This window comes from Aquarana catesbeiana, linkage group LG04 (genome assembly GCF_042186555.1).
Source record: "Aquarana catesbeiana isolate 2022-GZ linkage group LG04, ASM4218655v1, whole genome shotgun sequence".
In the NCBI taxonomy this organism is placed as follows: Eukaryota; Metazoa; Chordata; class Amphibia; order Anura; family Ranidae; genus Aquarana; species Aquarana catesbeiana.
The window spans coordinates 268,282,988-268,303,820 of NC_133327.1; the positions used below are offsets into that span (position 1 = coordinate 268,282,988).

Sequence of the window (20,833 nt, forward strand, 5' to 3'; positions counted from 1 at the left end):
AGAGAGAGAGAGAGATGGAGCGAGAAATCGAGCGAGAAAAAAAAAAAAAAAAAAGACACTTTTCTCTGGATCCTTAGAAAACGTTTGATCAGAGAAAACAAGAGACAGGAACTCTTGGAACTCCAGTTTGTACCCTGGAGCTATTGAGGAAGTCCCCAATTCGTCCTTGACACTCTTCCTGCCAGATACTTGAGAACTGCAGAAGAATTCCCCCTATTCGAACGAGCGGGGGGCCACCGCCTCATAAGGAGGCTTCAGTATTCTTGTAGGTTTCCTCCCAAGACGTCTTTTGTCCCTGGGTTAACCCGAGGATTACCTTTTGAACCTGACAGCAAGAAGCAGTCGTGACTGCCTGATGCTGATGCCCCTGGCACAGGAGAAGGAGCTTTAAACAAAAATACATTTACTCCTTTTCTTAAAAGGCAAAAGGGGTACTTTTTCCCACTAGAATTTCTTTGGATGCATTATCCAAAACGAAAAAATAGGAAGTTTCCCCAGGGGTTTTTTAGCCAATTTGTATAAAAATAGTTGATGTAAAAAAATCATTTAACAGACAATAATTTCAAATGAATAATGAATCATCCATATAGGTAGTGCGACAAAAACAAACATGGAACATCACTCATAGCAAGGAACACCCCATGTACAAGCATGGTTGCCAAGTATGTAGGTATAGCATTTCGAATTGAGCAAAATTATATCTCCATACACAGAGGTATAGTTACCAATGGGGTGGATGAAGACATGGAGGATGTATCACACAAACCAGCATTGCAGGATTGTAGTTGTCCAATGATCCCATTGCTACCGCACCCCCCCCCCCCCCCCCACGTTATACATAACATGGCGTCGTTTATTCGTTAGTTGGATTGGTTGTAAAAAGGGTTGGCTAGGGGATGGGTGTAGTGATGTGATTAGTGAGAGTGAAAGTGCATGATGTGGGATTGACTGATGGGGCAAAACAAGTGTTAAAAGTGAAAACAAAAAAGCTATTAACCACATGCCGACCGGGCCATAGCTAAAAGACAGCTATAGCGCGGTCGGCTTGTTCTGGGAGAGCATCCATGGACGTCCTCCGGAACTCTCGCTCCTGCGCGCCCCCGGTGGGGCGTGCGTACTGAAGTGTCCGTGCTCACGGGACCCGGCGCAACACAGATTGCGGTAAAGGGCCAATGACAGCGGCCCTTTACCATGTGATCGCTCCCTCCAATGAGGAGCGATCGCAATGTAAACAAACTGGGGTCATGCAAAGTCCCAGCTCTCTTCTCTCCTCACACCGATACAGCGTGAGAGAAGAGAGATCGAGTGAAAAACTGAGTGAAAGGTACAACAGTGCACAGCAGTGCCAATACAGTGCCCACTTCACTACCCATCAGTGCAGCCTCACCAGTAGCCAGCGGTGCAGCCTCACCAGTAGCCAGCGGTGCAGCCTCACCAGTAGCCAGCGGTGCAGCCTCACCAGTAGCCAGCGGTGCAGCCTCACCAGTAGCCAGCGGTGCAGCCTCACCAGTAGCCAGCGGTGCAGCCTCACCAGTAGCCAGCGGTGCAGCCTCACACAGTAGCCAGCGGTGCAGCCTCACCAGTAGCCAGCGGTGCAGCCTCACCAGTAGCCAGCGGTGCAGCCTCACCAGTAGCCAGCGGTGCAGGCCTCACCAGTAGCCAGCGGTGCAGCCTCACCAGTAGCCAGCGGTGCAGCCTCACCAGTAGCCAGCGGTGCAGCCTCACCAGTAGCCAGCGGTGCAGCCTCACCAGTAGCCAGCGGTGCAGCCTCACCAGTAGCCAGCGGTGCAGCCTCACCAGTAGCCAGCGGTGCAGCCTCATTAGACCAGCCTCATCAGCACCCATCAGTGCAGCCATATCTGTCCAAGTGTCCCTACCACAGCAGTTTGTCACCACAGCCCACAGTCACCAGTATGGCAAAAAAAGTTTTTACCGCTGAGAAGGCATATCAACAGCTTAGCTTGACCGACGAGAGCAGCGGGGAGCTCTGAGTCTGCGTCGATTCTGGTTCAGAATATGAACCCGTTGTAAGCAGTGGGTCCGATACAGGAGGAGCAGGCTACCACAAGTAGTGCTGTAGCATCAACCAGCAGCTCCGTGCCATCCACCAGAAATGCAGTGGCATCAAATAGCAGCTCAGTGCCACCCACCAGTAGCACAGTGCCATCCAGAAGAAATGAAGTACCACTGCAGCAAAGGCCAAGAACTATCGGGGTGTCATCTTGGACCCAAAGCGTTAGGACCCATGCCAGCCTTCCCTATGCCCTTGAAAACCCTCTGTGGCTTCCCCCCAATTCAAGAGCAGCAAACATTCCCCCTTTCACTGCCCAGCCAGGTGTTCGGGTGAACACAGAATTTTGCCCCTATTGATTTTTTTAAATTTTTACCCAAGACCTATTATCCTCCATCTTGGCCCAGTGCAACCTCTATGCACAACAATTTATAACAAGCAACCCTGGTTCAAGTTATGCCCATCCCTATGAGTGGAGACCATTGACAGTGGAGGAATTTAAATTATTTTTAGGTCTAACATTTAATATGGGACTCACAAAAAAAAAAAATGAATTATACTCCTATTGGTCCACCAACCCCATCCACCATATGCCAAGATCAAGATACCTAATGATATGCGTTTCCTCCATTACAATGACAACACCCAGTGCCCTCCCCGAAATGACCCATCACATGACAAATTATTTAAAATTCGGCCACTTCTAAATTTTTTTCTCTGAGAAATTCCCCCAGTTATTCATCCCCGACCAAAATATCTCCGTGGATGAGTCATTGGTCCACTTCACAGGTAGGCTTGGGTTCAAGCAGTTTATCCCCAGCAAAAGGGCCCAATATGGGGTTAAGCTCTACAACCTACGTGACCGAGAAACAGGGTATATCTATGTCTTCCGGGTGTACGAAGGGAAGGACACCCAACTGCATCCCCCTGAATGTCCAGAGTACATAGAAGCCAGCGGAAAGGTTGTTTGGGAGCTTGTACAGTCAGGTCCATAAATATTGGGACATCGACACAATTCTAATCTTTTTGGCTCTATACACTAACACAATGGATTTGAAATGAAACGAAACGAACAAGATGGGGAGGGGCCTGACACCTATGGACAATCATGCAGACACTTTAAAACCCCACAGCTCCCAGGAGATCCCGAGGTGTTCCCTGGTAGTTGCTGTCATATAATACCAAGCACTCCATCAGTTTTGTAAGTGCAGCTTTTTGGAATGCTTTTGACTGGCTAATGTACTTGCTTTACACCCATATATTTTCATTTTCCAACATTGTGATTTATTTAACCTATACACCATTATCCCTATGTAGTAAAAACCTTAGTCATATCCTTTTACCTTACATATATACTATTCAGTGTCACATCACTTGTTTGGCACCCAAATCCATCTCACTTTCATCATTTCATTCTATTCGATTATTTCCCCCTTCTCCCTCCACATATACAATGTCTACACTTTAACACTTATTTTTCAGTTTTTAGTAGCTTTTTTGTTTTCACTTTTACACTTGTTTTGCCCCATCAGTCAATCCCACATCATGCACTCTCACTAAATCACATCACTACACCCCCATCCCCCACCCAACCTTTCACTGCTAGCCAACCCTTTTTACAACCAATCCAACTAACAAATAAACTACACCATGTTATGTATAACTTAATTTTTCTATAATATGAATCCACTAGTGACCAAATAACTAGCCTACAGCTGCCATACACTTCTATACACTCCTCTAACATTATCTAAATGACTACTCACAAAAAGTCTTTGCATGTCCATCTGCAGGTGTTTTACCCCCCATGCTCCTCTCCGGGTCCTAGAACGTGGCCCCCCCTGCAAGCTCAGTGGACTATGCGCCCACCCGGAGGATGCAGGGGGGGGGTGTGCAGCAGTGATGGGATCATTAGACAACTACAATCCTGCAATGCTGGTTTGTGCGATACATCCTCATGTCTTCATCCATCGGCAACTATACCTCTATGTGTATGGAGATATAATTTTGCTCAATTCGAAATGCTATACCTACATACATTTTTTATATTGTCCAATGACTTTAGATATTTTGTTATTTTCCTAGAATATAAATCCCCCTGAAGAGACCGGAAATCGCAAGGGTCAAAATGCAATGGGGTTTTTCATGTGGATACATACGTCATCAATACAATTGGCAAACCATGCTTGTACATAGGGTGTTCCTTGCCATGAGTGATGTTCCATGTTTGTTTTTGTGTCGCACTACCTATATGGATGATTCATTGTTCATTTGAAATTATTCTTGTCTGTTAAATAAATGATTTTTTTACATCAACTATTTTTATACAAATTCTCTGCTTCTAAAAAAAACCCTGGGGAAACTTCAGATTTTTCACATACATTTGGGTTATGCAGCTTTGGGGGCAAAAAGGAAGACTAGCCAGGAGCTTCTTGCATGGCGCTTAGCAAAGGGCGCAAGGCCTGAAGGATAGAATCTCTCATAGCAACTATTGCAAACATAAAGCTGCCAGATCCTGGGCCCTAACCTTGAACACCTGTTTAAACTGGTCTCTCAACGATTAACTAATTAATTACTGTCAGCGAAGGCTGAGACACACTAACTGCCAGAGGAAAAAAGAAAAAAGAAAAAAAGTTATTTTTTTTACTAGGAATTCTAACTTCTTATCCGTTGGATCCCTAAGCATTTGAGCATTGTCTGCTTGACAAGTCAAACTCTTATTCACAGAGGATAAAGCCGCATTAATTGCTGGTATACCCTACTTAGCGAATTTACTCCACCATAGGATAAAGTGTGAAAACTTTAGGAGGGAAAAATAATGCTTTTCTGGGTGATCCACTCAGATACAAAAAAGCTTTTCCAGCAATGAATGGACAGGAAAGACACGCACAGCTTGAGGAAGCTTTAGCGAACCCAAACACTCAGTTAAGGTTACATAAATGTGGAGCAGACCATTCAGCAAGAACTTGCGCCAACAATCTTACAGATTGTGAAAGCTGATTCTCCTGCATTTGACACCTCAGAAGAGGAGTATCAGCCTCACCACGTTCCCCTGAGGGAATTCATCTTCTCCGGCCCAAAGTTCCTCAGTTTGAGGTTCCTGGGTAATGGTAGAGAACCTGTCACGCATCTTGTCCCACACTGGGACAGGATTAAAGCCGCTAACTTTTTTTTTTCAAACCTATCATGGCTGAGGAAAAAAAAGTTTTCTAGTAAAATAAACAGGGGCTGCAGTGTTGAAAACAGTTGCAAACATTTCATGGCCCAGATGCTTACTCTGACCAGCCACCCCCTCTCAGGGAAGGATGCCATTTGTAGAGATGAGTAGGCTTTCCAGAGCTTGAGGGAGACCTTTAGCTCTTTTTTGGGGGTGTTTCAACCCCCCCTTCTGGCCTTAGCCCGATGCACAAAGCAGAGGTGCTACCAGAAGAAATCGCATCCACTGCTTGAGCAATAGTCGAGCCACAGCCGCTGCTATTAAAAAGGGAGTCCACCTAAAAAAAAAAAAAAATTAAAAGCCAGCAGCTACAAATTCTGCAGCTGCTGACTTAATAAATGGCCACTTACCTGTCCCAGGGTCCAGGGATGTCGGCAGCCGACGCCGATCACTCGCTCGACTCTCGGCAGCTGCCGCCACCATCCTAGGTTAGGGAATCAGGAAGTGAAGCGTTGCGGCTTCACTTCCCGGTTTCCTACTGCGCATGCACGAGTCGCGCTGCGCGTCGTAACTGGTCCCCGCTATCTCCTGGGACCTGTGTGTTTCCCAGGAGACAGCGCGGAGGGACAGGAAGAGGCATACACTCCCGTGGGAGTCTATGCCGGAAGTGGGTGCAAATACCTGTCTTAGACAGGTATCTGCACCCCCCTCCCCCCTGAAAGGTGCCAAATGTGACACCGGAGGGGGGGGGAGGGTTACGAAAAGCGGAAGTTCCATTTTTGTGTGGAACTCCGCTTTAACGTGTCAAATAGGAAATGCCTGTGTCGCCAACTTCTTTCATGCTCCTCTTTGCTCGTGTCCCTCTGACAATTTTGCAGCCAGCACAAATGGAGGTTTTTTGTTTTCTTTTAAAACACACTCCCGGGTTGGAGGACGCCAACGCTGTGCTAAGCCCCAAGCCCCCCCTCTTTCAAAAAAAGTTTTCCCGCACAAGCGCGGGCCTCCAATCCCACAGGATCAGCTTGTGTGTGAGGGAGGGATGGCATGGAGGAGACCTGGAAGCTGCCGCCGTGTAGGGGCGGTGAAAGAAAAAGGCAACGCCGATCGTTTAGCTCTCCCTTAATGCTCAGCCTCGTGAAGAGGGGGAGAGTTCGGCCCAGGTGGGGGGTGTCTGGTGGAAGCAAAACCCCCCCAAGCTTACCGGAGGTCTGCCTGCTAGCCGGAGGAAAAAATCCTGCTGCTTCTGTGACAGCATGATCTGAGGAAGCCTGAGAAGGTACGTGCACTATACAGCCCCCAGTGGTGACACAGGCATGACAACATTTACTTTTTTAAAGGAAACATTTCATAAGAAAATTTAAAAATTCCATTCACGGTGGGTTCCGTTAAACCTTCAGGACCCAGGGACCCTCGGGGAACCCACAATCCTGGACCTGTAATAGCACCTCGCCAGTAAAAAACTTTGGCTTAAAATACCAAAGTACTGGATTCCAGGGTCAAGCTCTCTAAAAAGAAGCGTTACAGGCAAAACCTCGTTTCTTCAGACACAAGGCCCAGGTACCATTCAATTCGGCCTAAAAGACACTTTGAATGGATCCGGCTGCATAGCTAGCCCAAGCAAGGATTGCTCCAGTGGAGCTCAGCACAGCATATCTTCACTCGTGACCAACACCTTAGACACTGGCGAAAAAACTGATACTCCCAGTATGGGAGGGGTTATATAGGGAGGCAACTTCCTGTTTAGGGTGTGCCAGTGTCCAGCACCTGAAGGTGGACTATAACCCACATAGTAATTACTATGGCTCTGTGTCCCGTGATGTATGATTAAAGAAACTTACGTAGGGAGATTTGTTTCATCTCTATCACCTAAAGCTATTCACTTCACTGGATATACATGAGGGGTTACAACCACTAAGTTTTTTTTATATCAATGTGTGTAGAAAATACTGTACCTACGGTGTAGTTGAAATAATCACTGCCAGCTTTTCACATTGGATTTTCGGTTTTAAAATATATGCAACCAAAACATTTTAATTTTGGATGGCATAGGGAATGGTTAAAACCTTTGTGGTTTACTTTGGTTATCTGTCCCATTGAGTTCTCTTAACTTCCTGTCTCAGACACAATAATTTGAGAAAATCTCTACAAAGGGAGAGGATTATGGCCTTAGTTTGCATTTACACTTGCGTACAGCACATTTCTAGTATATTCAAAGTTTTGGGGTTTGTGCAGTTTTTTTTTTTACACGTGCAACACGTTTCACATATTTCCTGGGCTGGGCGCATAAGCTCACAAAAATGCAGGTTGCATAATTACAGGCACATTATAGTATATTAATGCAGAAGCGCATGAATATACAAAAAAAAGCTTATGGACCATTTTGAACTTAGGGTGTAGACCATAGGGAGAGACTGAGTGTACAAGTATGAACAGGGACAGTTTTATAAGAACTGGAACCTACAGTGTACGTTAGGCACAAAAAAAAAAAAGCAGAAAAATAAATACTCAGTTGTGAATGGGAGCTTAGACAGTAATTACAACAAAAGGAGGGTAAATGTTCCAGTGAAAACTGTTCTAATAGTGATAACTTAAGATTTTAACTTTTTCCATCACTTTACGACTTGGTAACAACAGCCACCAGAACAATTGGCAGGAGTGAATCTACAGAGTGGGAACACTGATCGCAAAAAAACCTTGTGGGGCTCTAATTCATTTCTACTTTAATACTAGAAGATACTGGAAACTGAGAACTGCTGCACACAAACCCAGCCCGAAAGGTAACGCGTCAAGACAGCTTCAGCTGCCCTATGAATTTTACCCTGCCCACTGGGCTTAATCATGGAGGTCTCCATGATTAAGCGTATTCACCTTTCAGGCTGGGTTGGTGTTTGTAGGGCTTATCCCTTTCCAGTATGCCACAGAGCACAATTGGAGCAGCACCCAAGATACCTAGGATTTCAAAACTAGAAACTTCAGATGAACAGTATACACACTTTGTGGTACTATAAACATGAATATTTGTCCTGACACTGAACTCCGCTTTCCATACCTGAATCAGTTCACCTCTCTTCAAACCTGCAGTTACATCATCCTTGTCCATGTACACTTCAAAGATATTTTTCTTCCGTCCTTTGTTGCGTGTACGGTTTGCACCCATGTTCCCTACATTACACCAAATAAAAAAAGAAAAGGTAATTGAAAAACAGTCAGAAAATCAAATACATAAAAGAATGTTTAGTCTATCCGAACATGTAAAAGGACAGTCATTTAAATGCACTCATGAGTAAACATGTCATTAGGAACAACTTAAAAACTGTAAAGAAAAAAAAAAAAAAATCCAAAAGCAATCACTAACCTCAGAAATCTCATCTCTGCAGTACATTAGCACAAACCCTGCTGTATGTGACAGATTTACTGTATTATGAACATGCAGTTTCATAAAAAAAATTAAAAAAAAGTGTGAAGGTCATGAATACCCAGCAGTGGCAAAGCTTAGACACATTTTCATTGCAAAGCCTGCAACAAACTCCCTAAGGAAGCTGGCCTGAACATCCAATAGATACAATGCTAAATGAATATATGCGCGTAAGCAATTAAAGTGACAGTGCAACACTAAAATCTGGCCAGTGACTGGCACCTATAACATGTGTAAAATACTAGTGATCTAGAATGGTGATATAAAAATTAACAAAGCGGTAATGAATCGCAACGTCCATCAGATTAAGAAAAAAGTGACTTCAAGTAAAAAAAAAAAAAAAAAAAAAAAAAAACAGTTCATTTAACTGTGGAATGGAAGTGTTCTACTTTATTCAATAAAACCTTAGTTAAGGATTTTATGCTATGTGGAGATTTTTTATTATGACCCTTATTCCGATGGTGGGAGCCCAAGACTGTTTGGATGCTGGATTTGTGCTGCAGCAAATCCTTGTATGCTGGTTCCTGTAAAGTTCAAGTCTCTGCAGTGTTCTTGCACGTCTGCCTCCTTGCTGCTGGCAGAGAGCCACATTTGGTATGAGGACCCAATCACCCTGTCTGGTGGTGGCTGCACATTGGATGGTGAATGTTATCTATGGTGGTTTCCCCTTTTCAAGGGGCACAGCGAATCCTTTCCATGGTGGCTCTTCCTCACAAAAGCAGAACATCTTCCACTGTTAATGAACAGTTTTTTACTTGAAGTCACTTTTCTTTTATGTTTGGACTCATGTCTCTAGATTTAATTTGATGGACATTGCGATTACTGCTTTGTTAATTTTTATATCACCATTCTATATCACTAGTATTTTACACATTATAGGTGCCAGTCATTGGCCAGATTAGTGTTGCACTAATTGCTTATTCGCATATATTAATTTTAGTGCTGCACTTTAACCCTCATCCACATTGCACAATTTGTCTAAATTGTAGTGTCAGCAGCTTGCCAATTTTAATTGGTGACGCAGTGGTTTTTATCATTCAGAAATTACACAATGCTTTTTTTAAAGCTAGAAAATATACCTTGCTCAGCCTTTCTTCACTAAAGGCTCACATCTGACTTTTGGGATATGTTGCACCAATCACAATATCCTAAACTACCCTTATTACCAATCATGGACACTCCATTAACAAAATTCAAAGGCAGACAAGGCCAGATCAACAAATGAAAAACACGTTTAAGAGGAGCAAAAAGGGGGTGATTTTTAGATGAAAGGTTTTAAAGCAAAACTCCTTCAGAATATTGCTCTAATCCAGTTATGCTATACACGGATGACTAGCCAATTACTGCAGCCATTTTTGCCAACCGAAAGCAGCTAGCTACAGCCACCAAGCCCTGTATACTTGAAACGCTATCCATGGCTGTCCAGTCCACACAGCCAGGGATTACCTGCAAATGTAGACTGCAACAGAAATATAATCATTTTTCATACAATGCTAACATTTTGTAAACACAATGTTATGCGTTAAATGTAATTCTGGCCACCATGATCAAACGAAACATTTAGAAGAAAATGAACACATTGGTATTACCTGCAATTAAATAAGCAAAAAAAAGGTCTCAGTAGCCTCTGAAGGGAGAGCACACATTTACCTAGTTGCAGGTAAGATACCCGTTTCAGATTACCTTTTCCAACTTGAATTAGTGACGGCATTGCCCTTGAACCAATTATACAAGCAAGAAGAAAAAGCTTCCACCAGAGTGTTCCAAGACAGGGGTTTGGCTTTGTAAAAGATATCTTGTAAAAAATTATGTCCAAGCTCAAACTTCTTGTGCAAATATTTATCAGAAATCTTCAGGATTTGCAGCCTTTAACGGATCATTGCATAAAAATGGTTTCATTGCTGAATTAAAGCAGCACTGAAGGCCAAACTTCCTCATTTTGGATGGAGTACGGGAAAATCATAACTGGTCAGTTTAATTTTAGTCACCTGCGCCCCATTATGGAGATTTCCCTCCACTTTCATTCCCATAGCCAAAATAGGAATAAAGGCAATAGGTAAACTCTTCACAGTGAGAAGTCATGGTTGTCAGTTGTCCCCATTAGAAGATTCCCCCCCTGTTTCTGTTCTGGCGACAACCCAAAATGGATTCTTTTACTTTGTGACAATGGTAAACAAAACAAAGATGAGGTGAATCTCCCCAACCAAAGGCACAGAGTAGAGCTGCACGATTCTGGCCAAAATTAGAATAATTTTTTTTGCTTAGAATAAAAAGATCATGATTCTCACAATTTAAAATCTTTCACATACAAAAAAAAATTGGGCTAACTTTACTGTTTTGTTTTTTTTAATTCTTTAAAGTAATTTTTCCCCAAAAAAATGCATTTGAAAGACCGCTGCGCAAATACAGTGTGAAAAAATATTGCAACCACCATTTTATTCTCTAGGGTCTCTACTAAAAAAAAAAAATGAATGGGGCCTGAAAGTGAAATTGGTGCACTACCACAAGAACAGTGAGGCTCCATTCACATCAGTTTCTGATATGCACTGCACCAAAAGTCACAGTAAAAACGCACCAAGCTCAGCTCTAAAAAAAGTTCTGAAGCTTCTTTGGGGCGATTGCTGCGTGCAGGGCAGCCCATTCCGGTGGATGGGCTGCCCTATGTGTGATGAGTGAAAATGCTCCAAAACACCTCCCAAAAAAAAAAAAAACGTGGGAATGCGTGTTCCCGCTAAGCAAAGATGTGAACGGGGCTTGACAGCTGAGTGTCCACTCCATCCTATGTACTTGAATAAAGATGGCCATACACTATGCAATCTGATTGTGTATTTAGTGAGAAGGGTGATCACGGATTGATTACATTTCATTTAAAAAATGTGCACCTGGGAATTGGAGGGTGGATGATGCTGGGTGTATGCTAATGAGATCTGCTGGTCAACTCCTTCCTGTGTCATAACCTACAGTCTTGTAAGGACGCAAGACAGAAGCAATAGATACATTTTGAATCATGGATGTAGGACAGTAAGGTATGCGTCTGTAGATTTTATGGAAAGCTTTGATAGTTTGTCAAAAAAAAAAAAAAAAAAAAAGAAAAAAAAAGAAGAGTACTTGAATGCTATATAGGAGGAGCTGGCATTTAGAGAAAAAAAAAAAAATAGGATTTTTTATAAAAGCTTACCTGTAAAATCCTTCTTTCGATGGACATCACGGGACACAGAGCCTCAGTAATTACTGATGGGTTATATAGGTATCACTGGTGATTGGACACTGGCACACCCTACCAGAAAGTTCAACCCCCTAAATAATCCCTCCCCCTTGCAGGGATACCTCAGTTTAGTAGCCAAGCAATATAGTGTATTAGAAGAGGGGCGGGACCTCTGTGTCCCGTGATGTCCATCAAAAGAAAAGGATTTTACAGGCAAGCTGTTATAAAAAATCCTATTTTCTTTCTCAAACATCACGGGACACAGAGCCTCGGTAATTACTGATGGGATGTCCCAGAGCAATGCTGTCTGAGGGGGGGACCACAACCAAGTAGGGTGCAATCAGACCTGAGGACCCTGTACCGCTGCCTGCAGCACACTACGCCCAAAAGGCGATATCCTCATGCCTTCTCACATCCACCTGATAGAATCTGGTGAATGTATGTACTGAAGACCAGGTTGCGGCCTTGCAGATTTGAGCCACAGAGGCCCGGTGATGCACTGCCCAAGAAGCACCAATAGCCCTTGTGGAATGTGCCCTGATCTGAAACTGAGGAATCTTCTGTTTCAAACCGTAAGCCTGAATAATCAACTGTTGAATCAATTTAGAAATGGTAGCTTGACCCTGCCTGTCCTCTATTGGGACCCTCTGGCAGCACAAACAAAACATCCGTTTTGCGAATCTGAGCAGTTGCCTCCAGATAGGCCTTGACTGCTCTTACTACATCCAAAGAATGTAGTGATCTTTCTTCCGGAGAACCGGGATCTGGAAAAAAGGAAGGCAGAACAATGTCTTGGTTTAAATGAAAATCTGAAACCACCTTCGGTAAAAAACTAGGATGAGGGCGCAGTACCACTCTATCCTTGTGTACAATCAAATAAGGCTCTTTACAGGAAAGGGCTGCTAATTCTGATACTCTTCTAGCAGAAGAAATGGCTACCAGAAAAATTAACTTCCTTGTAAACAAGACCAAAGGAATCTGACGTATTGGTTCAAAAGGCTGTTTCTGTAACACAGACAGAGCCAAGTTCAAGTCCCAGGGGTTTAGGGGCACCCTAACCGGAGGATTAAGACACGTCACCCCCTGAATAAAGTTTCGGACCAAAGAATGCGAAGCAAGTGGCCGTTGAAATAATACTGATAAGGCCTAGACCTGGCCCTTGATGGTACTCAAGGCCAGCTTCATCTCTAAACCCAATTGTAGAAAATCAAGAATTCTACCTATCACATATTTTCTGGGATGCCAACCCCTGGATTCACAACAGGATACATAAGTTTTCCAGACTCTATGATAAATCATTCTGGAAGCTGGCTTCCTTGCATTAATCAAGGTAGATATCACAGGACCTAAAAGCCCACGACTCTTCAGAACGTGGGTCTCAATAGCCAAACCGTCAAATTTAGCGTTTGTAAGGCAGGATGGAACACTGGACCTTGAGATAACAGGTCTGGGCGTACCGGTAGTGTCCACGAGGAACCCACCGTCATCCTTACTATTTCCGCATACCACGTCCTTCTGGGCCAAGCGGGGGCCACCAGAAGTACTGACTTCCATTCCTGCCTGATCCTGGGAAGGAGTCGTGGCAGTAGCAGAATAGGCGGGAATGCATAAATCAGTGAGAACCGATGCCCCGGAGTCACCAACGCATCCATCCCACAAGCAACAGGATCTTTTGTCCTTGCCACAAATCTGTCCATCTTTTTATTGAATCGGGATGCAAAGAGATCTACATCTGGAACCCCCCCCCATCTTTGGCATATGGCCCAAAAGACGTTGGGATGCAGAGACCATTCCCCTGGAAGTAACTGCTGGCGACTTAAATAGTCCGCCTGCCAGTTCTCTATCCCTGGAATGAAAACTGCCGATATGCATGGCACATGCTTCTCTGCCCAGACTAAGATCTGGTTCACCTCTTTGAGCAGCTCAGCTCCTGGTGCCTCCCTGATGATTGACATAAGCCACCGCTGTGGCATTGTCAGACTGGATCCTGACCGGGCAACCCTGTAGCCTGATAGTCCAGGCCTTTAGGGCTAGATATACCGCACGGATCTCCAGAATGTTGATGGGTAAGGTCCTCTCGGTTTTGCACCATACCCCCTGAACCGCAGACTGTTCCAGAACTGCTCCCCAACCCGACAGACTGGCATCTGTTACCACCATGCAGGTAACCAGTAGGAAGGATTTCCCCTTCTGCAGGTTTTTGGGTATGAGCCACCAATTGAGGCTCTGACACACCGCATGAAACAGGTGCATCGGAAAGTCTAATGCCTGAACCTTCTTCTGACAGAATACTGTGTTGCAGCAGTCTTGAATGAAACTGAGCATAAGGAACTGCTTCGAATGAAGACTCCATCTTTCCTAGCAGCCTCATACAAAGGCAGACAGAAGGACCCTTCTTGGTCCTGACTGCCAGAATCAGCTCCCTTAAAGCAGTGATCTTTGCCTGAGTTAGAAATATTTTCTCCTGGCTTGTATCTATGATCAGACCCAAATACTCCAGTCTTCTTACTGGTTTTAGGAAAGATTTTTCTAGATCAAGGAAAAAAAGAGGGTAGGGCAGTAGCTGCAGTTGCTGCTACTGTCAGCCAGCGTCTCCACCCCCCAACAGAGGGAAAAAAGGGGGGACTATTACGGTACTCAGTGTAGGTATACAATAAGGGTATGGAGTAGAAAGAAATATAAAATATTTTTTATAAAAGTTCACTTTTAATAGAAAAAACGTTCATAAAATTACAATACCGCATACAATTGCGATTATAAACAACAAAAACAACAGCACTACATATAACCATAAAAAGGGAGATACCACATAGTCTGCACAATTTAGATGGCAAATATGTGTACAGCTTTATTTCTCGACCGGTTTCGCGGTTAACACCGCTTCTTCAGGAGAACCATATCTACAATATGACATAAGGTAGTTTTAACATATACAAGCATATAAACATGTGCATATAGGATTATTGCAGCAGAGTTGTTAGCAAAATATCAGAACACTCCCCCCTCCCTCCCCCCTTTTCCCACCCTTTCCATTTCCCCCCCCCTCCTCCCCTTCCGTCTTCCCCCTTCTCCCTCTTCTCTATTCTCTGGTTCACAATTTCTTCGACTCTGGCCCCCCTTCCCCAACCTCCTATTCCTTTCTCCTGTTTCTTCACCCCTTTTTTCTCCACGGAACTCCACATAATTTTCCTCCCTGCACCATTACCTTGGGCTATCTGAATTACTTGGCATTGGCACACACCCCCCCCTTTTGATATCACAGTACGGTGATGTTTATAATCGATTAATCAAATGTTTATTTATTTATCAGAGGCTACCTGTCATCCCGTGTGTCCGCCGCAGGGGGATTTATATGGGGTCCTGCATGCCCACAGAAATCTCCTGAATGGGTGAGCTTGTCCTTATTTTTTATATGGAGTGTTCTGATATTTTGCCAACAACCCTGCTGCAATAATCCTATATGCACATGTTTATATGCTTGTATATGTTAAAACTACCTTATGTCATATTGTAGATATGGGTCTCCTGAAGAAGCAGTGTTAACCGCGAAACCGGTCGAGAAATAAAGCTGTACACATATTTGCCATCTAAATTGTGCAGACTATGTGGTATCTCCTTTTTATGGTTATATGTAGTGCTGTTTTTGTTGTTTATAATCGCAATTGTATGCGGTATTGTAATTTTATGAACGTTTTTTCTATTAAAAGTAAACTTTTATAAAAATATTTTATATTTCTTTCTACTCCATACCCTTATTGTATACCTACACTGAGTACCGTAATAGTCCCCCCTTTTTTCCCTCTGTTGGGGGGTGGAGACGCTGGCTGACAGTAGCAGCAACTGCAACTACCACCCTACCCTCTTTTCCTTGATCTTGACATTTTGGAATGATGGTACTTGTACTTATTGCAATCTTTATGGTAATATAGGCCTCTCATTTTGTATTTTAAAGATTTTTCTAGGTTGAGGATCCAACCTAGGTGTTCCAGATACTTGACTGTGGTCCTCAAGTTCCCGTTCAAGGAGGCTACCGACTGGTCTATCAGGAGCAGATTGTCTAGGTATGCTATGACAGCTATACCCTGAGCCCTTAATCTGGCCAGAGGAGGGGCCAAGACCTTTGTGAACACTCGAGGTGCAGTGGCTATCCCAAAAGGCAGAGCCACAAACTGGAAATGGCACCCTCCTATCTGGAAGCGCAGAAACTTCTGATGAGCAGGAAAAATGGGCACATGCAGATATGCATCTCTGATGTCTATCGATGTCAGAAATTCTCCTCCCTGCACGGTGAAGACTACCGTGCGAATTGATTCCATGCAGAAGGACTGAATCCTTAGGAATCGGATCAGAGCCCTTAAATCCAGAATGGGTCTGACATCCCCATTTGTTTTTTGGACCGTAAAAAGGTTGGAATAGAAGCCCAATCCTTGATCCTTTGCGGAAACCACCATAATGACCTCCTGCGACAAAAGTCGCTCTAACGCTAGGAGCGACTGCTTCTTCTCTGGATTTCTGGGGACACTTGATCTGAGGAAACGAGGATAGGGAAATTCTTGAAACTGCAGCTTGTACCCTAAGGTTACTGTGGAGATTACCCATCTGTCCTGGAAGTCCTCCTACCAGAGCTCTGAGAATTGTCGCAGTCTTCCCCCCCACTCGAGCGAGCAGGGGCGCCCCTTAATGAAAAGGTCTTAGTGTTTTGCCTAATAGGCTTCTTCCCCCAGGACTTTTGTCCCTGGGGTTGGCTCATGTTTCGGGACCCAGATGGAGGAGGCCATCGAGACTGCCTGGAGGCAGACGCCCCTGGCGCTGGGGAAAGAGTCCGTTTGAAAGAGGGACGCTTCCTCTTCTTCTTAACAGATAAGAGTACTTTTCCCACAAGAGATTCTCTTGATATAGTCATCCAAGTCTTCTCCAAACAACCTTGCACCACGAAATGGAAACCCAGCCAGCAGTTTCTTACATGGTGCTTCGGCTGACCAATTTTTCAACCATAGGATTCTACATATATGCACCAACCCCAGTGAAAGACGAGAGGTTTGCACGATAGAATCTCTGATGGCGTCAACATCATAACATAAGGCCGCTGGAAGGTTAGCCAACCCCTGGGCCTGTTGTTCAGGTAAAACCATGATGACCGGCTTAACATGATCTCTTAGGTATTGACAGACTCCAATCGCTGCTATTGCAGGTTGAGCCACTGAAGCTGCCAAGGAGAAAACATCCTTCAATAGGGATTCCATCTTTTTATCCACCGGATCCCTGAGCATTGTCTACAGGACAAGTGAGACTACTATTTACGGAGGAAATTGCGGCATCAATGGCCGGTATTCCCCACATTTTTAACAAACCTTTCTTCCATAGGATAAAGTGTTGAAAACTGTTGCTGCAGAAAGGGGGTCCTCAGAACCTGAACGAGATCCCCTAGAGTCTCTGGTTCTTGGGGTGTTTGAATCTCTTCTACCCATAGTGCAAAGCAACAAGGTGGAGGTATCACAAAATGAACACTGACTGCTGAGCGATGTAGTCCGGCTAAAAGCCCTGCTACCAAATGCCCAGTCTGGTGTTACCTTAGTAAATGCTGCCTAGGAGAATGCCTGTGTCCCACATTACATGCGACCGTCAGCTCTGTGTCCCTCCAGAAGGCTTAGTGCACATGTAATCTGTGCCTAAATAGCCTGCAGCCAGCCCTGTGGGCGTCTGAGCACGCTGGACGCTGTGCTGATGCCCCGCCCCCCCTCGTTTTTCGAAAACCGCATGTTTCCAGCGCGGGACGACCCTCCAGAACAGCCTGGAGGAAAGGCTGGGGGAGGGGGAGAAGGAGAGAGGCCAGTAGTGATGGGGCCTACACGTGGCAAAATGGCGGCGGCAGCGGCGGTGAAAATGCGGTGTATAACCACTCTACAGACCACCTGCGGCCTCCCCCTAGTCTGGAGGGAGATATCCCTAAGGAGAGCCCCCCATCCCATCCTACCTGAGCCGGCCGAAGGAGCTTGTGCTGCGTGGAAACACTGAGACTGACAGCATGTGAAGGTATGTGCTCTTGGCAGCCCCCGGTGGCGACAATAGGCATAGCATGCATTTACCTTAAAGGAGAAACCTACTAGAATTAAAAAATTCTGTGGAATCTCCCTTACCTTATCCAGCCACAGGGTTCTGTTTGTACAGACCCAATCTTCGCCTCTCACGGTGGGCTCCATTTGAAAAAACCTTCAGAGACTGGGGCCCCCTACGAATAGGGGGATCCACAGTTCTGGCCTGTAAAGCACCCGGCCAGAAATAAGGATAGAAAATCATTTTCTGATATGCGGGGTCCAGCTCTCTAAAAAGAGAAGCGTTACAGACACGAGGCCCGGGTACCATCCAATTTGGCCAAGAAAAGACACTTTGAAATGGATCCGGTTCGCCTTGCTTGCCCCAGTATAGGATATAGGATAATCCCTTTGGAGCTCAGGACATCTTTACACATCCATCACCTAAGACACTGGCATAAAAAACTGAGGTATCCCTGCAACTGGGAGGGATTATATAGGGGTCTTGAACTTTCTGGTAGGGTGTGCCAGTGTCCAATCACCTAGTGATACCTATATAACCCATCAGTAATTACTGAGGCTCTGTGTCCTGTGATGTTCAAGAAAAAACATTTTTGAACTTAGCCTTTCGAGGTTTTAAGGGGCAACAAAAAAAATACAATAGGGCAAGGAGAGAAAGCAAAAGGGATTGGGTCTTACGAGGGTGTCCCCAGAAAAGGGAATGCCTCTTATTTGGAGAAAGAAAACTGGGGATGCCCACAAGGCCCAGGATTAGTCCCAGCGGGCAACAAGTCCTTTGTAGTAGAAGGTTGCACAAGGAGTGCAAAGTGTTGAGATAGAAGAGCAAATATAAGATCGACCAGGACCTATAGGCCTCTAATTGAAATGTCATAAGCAAGACCAGGTCAAAGTATACAGTAGTAATTTCACCAAAGATTACCCGGGCAAATCAACCTGCCTGAACGAGCATGGGGGCAGTATACATCATACCCACCCAGACAGTCGTGCATCCATTAGGCAAAAAGGGTGGCTGAGCACAGTAGGCAAAATGTGGAATCTGCTATGGACCATAGGTGGAGGGGAAGGGGAACCACCTAATAAACCCTGGGAATGGGGGGGGGGGGGGACCAACTTTTTTTTCCTTCTACACGCACACCTTGAAAAGTAAGTCGTCCTACACCAAGGTCAAGCACTAGGAAGGGGAGGAGATGCCTTAGCCGGGAGTAGGCAGTTAGCAAACTGCAGCAGTGGAAAAGGGAGAAAAGTGCACTGGTGTCAGGACAAGGCCCTAGACATGTATATGGACCACGGCCCTAGCTCTTTCGGCCCTACTTCTGTAGGCCACAGGAGTGCATTTCGTTATTCACTTTTGTGACCCATATTCAACCAACAGGCTAAAACTTGTCCAGACTCTGCAGGCATCCCAACTTTAAGTGTTACCAAACCAACAGTAGAAATCAGTCTGTATGTGCTGTAAAGCAGGGATATGCGATTAGCTGACCTCCAGCTGCAAGTCCCATCTTGCCTCGATGTCATGCTTGTGGCTGTCAGTTTTGCTATGCCTCATGGGACTTGTAGTTCTGCAACAGCTGGAGGTCCGCTAACTGCATATCCCTGCTGTAAAGCATGCTCGTTATACTGAGACATTGCGTAAAAAAGGCAGTTTGAGCCTTTCTGATTCTCCCCTTCTTGCACTGTCCCCAAGCCATCTTCTGATAGAACAGAGCCTTGGGGGCACGCTGCATATACTCTGGTGTGCATTGCTAGAGATTTTTTTTTGGGGGGGGGGGGGGGGGGAGCATGTGATGAGCACTGTCCAGAGGGTCAAGGGTCATGCAGCCTCCTAGGACAGTCAGGACGATGAAAACTTCTTACAAGCTTTAACCAGTGCTCAGCCAAATACTGATAAAAGTCACACGATTACTATATACTGCCGATGAGAAAAAAGGTATTTAGCAGTTTATATTTACTAAAATAATTGCATTTCCATGTTCTGTGTACTATAGGAGACCAGATGTATTGAATGCAGGGTCCTGAGTTTAGTTTAAAGTTGGGATCCACCTGAATGTCTGAGCAGCAGGTGGCTCAACCTCAATTACACCACTGAGCCTGAGCCAGCCACTCGCGCCCCCTCCACAGCCCAGTGCTCCAGTGAACACTGCCGGGGCAGAGCAGAGAGCCAATAACTGGCAATCACTAGCTCTCTGCTCATGGAAGACTGAGAACTGAGCAATCAGCAGTCTGATCAGAGTTCTCGGTGTAGAGACGGCCGGTAATCAATCCTGCACCCCACTAGGTAAGTGTGTTTGTTTTTTCAAAACACGCACTTCTCTTTAAAATCTGGTAAAAAATTATTATTATTCAGGATTTATATAGCGCCAACAGTTTACGCAGCGCTTTACAATATAAAAGGGAGACAATACAGTTATAATACAATACAATAGGATTAAGAGGGCCCTGCTCAGAAGAGCTTACAATCTAATAGGGTGGGGCAGGTGGTACAAAAGGTTGTAACTGTGGGGAATGAGCTGGTGGAAGTGGTAGGAGATTAGTTGGAGACGTGATAGGCTTTCCTGAAGAGATGAGTTTTCAGGGATTGCCTGAAGGTAGCAAGAGTAGGGGATAGCCGGATAGATGGAGGTAGCGAGTTCCAGAGGATGGGAGAGGCTCTGGAGAAATCCTGGAGACGAGCATGGGAGGAGGAGATGAGAGAGCTTGAAAGCAGGAGGTCTTGAGAAGAGCGGAGAGGTCGATTTGGGTGATATTTGGAGACAAGATTAGTGATGTAGCTTGGGGCAGAGTTGTGAATGGCTTTGTATGTTGTGGTTAGAATTTTGAATTTAATTCGCTGGGTGATTGGGAGCCAGTGTAGGGATTGAAGTAGAGGGTTGGCAGACACTGAGCGGTTGGTAAGGTGGATAAGTCTGGCAGCAGCATTCATGATAGACTGAAGAGGGGATAGCCTATGGAGCGGTAGGCCAATGAGAAGGGAGTTGCAATAGTCAAGGCGAGA

The 20,833-nt window shown here is 44.9% G+C and overlaps 1 protein-coding gene across 22 annotated transcripts in view; it reads right to left on the minus strand.

Annotated features, from left to right (window-relative positions):
- The window catches only part of DIS3L2 (DIS3 like 3'-5' exoribonuclease 2), a 1,051,599-nt gene that overhangs the window by 874,640 nt on the left and 156,126 nt on the right, over positions 1 to 20,833 (minus strand). For all 22 annotated transcript variants that reach the window (XM_073626503.1, XM_073626502.1, XM_073626498.1 and 19 more), the window contains one exon: positions 8,218 to 8,330. In XM_073626503.1, the coding sequence (XP_073482604.1) occupies positions 8,218 to 8,330 (113 nt within the window). The remainder of the gene's footprint in view (positions 1 to 8,217; positions 8,331 to 20,833) is intronic.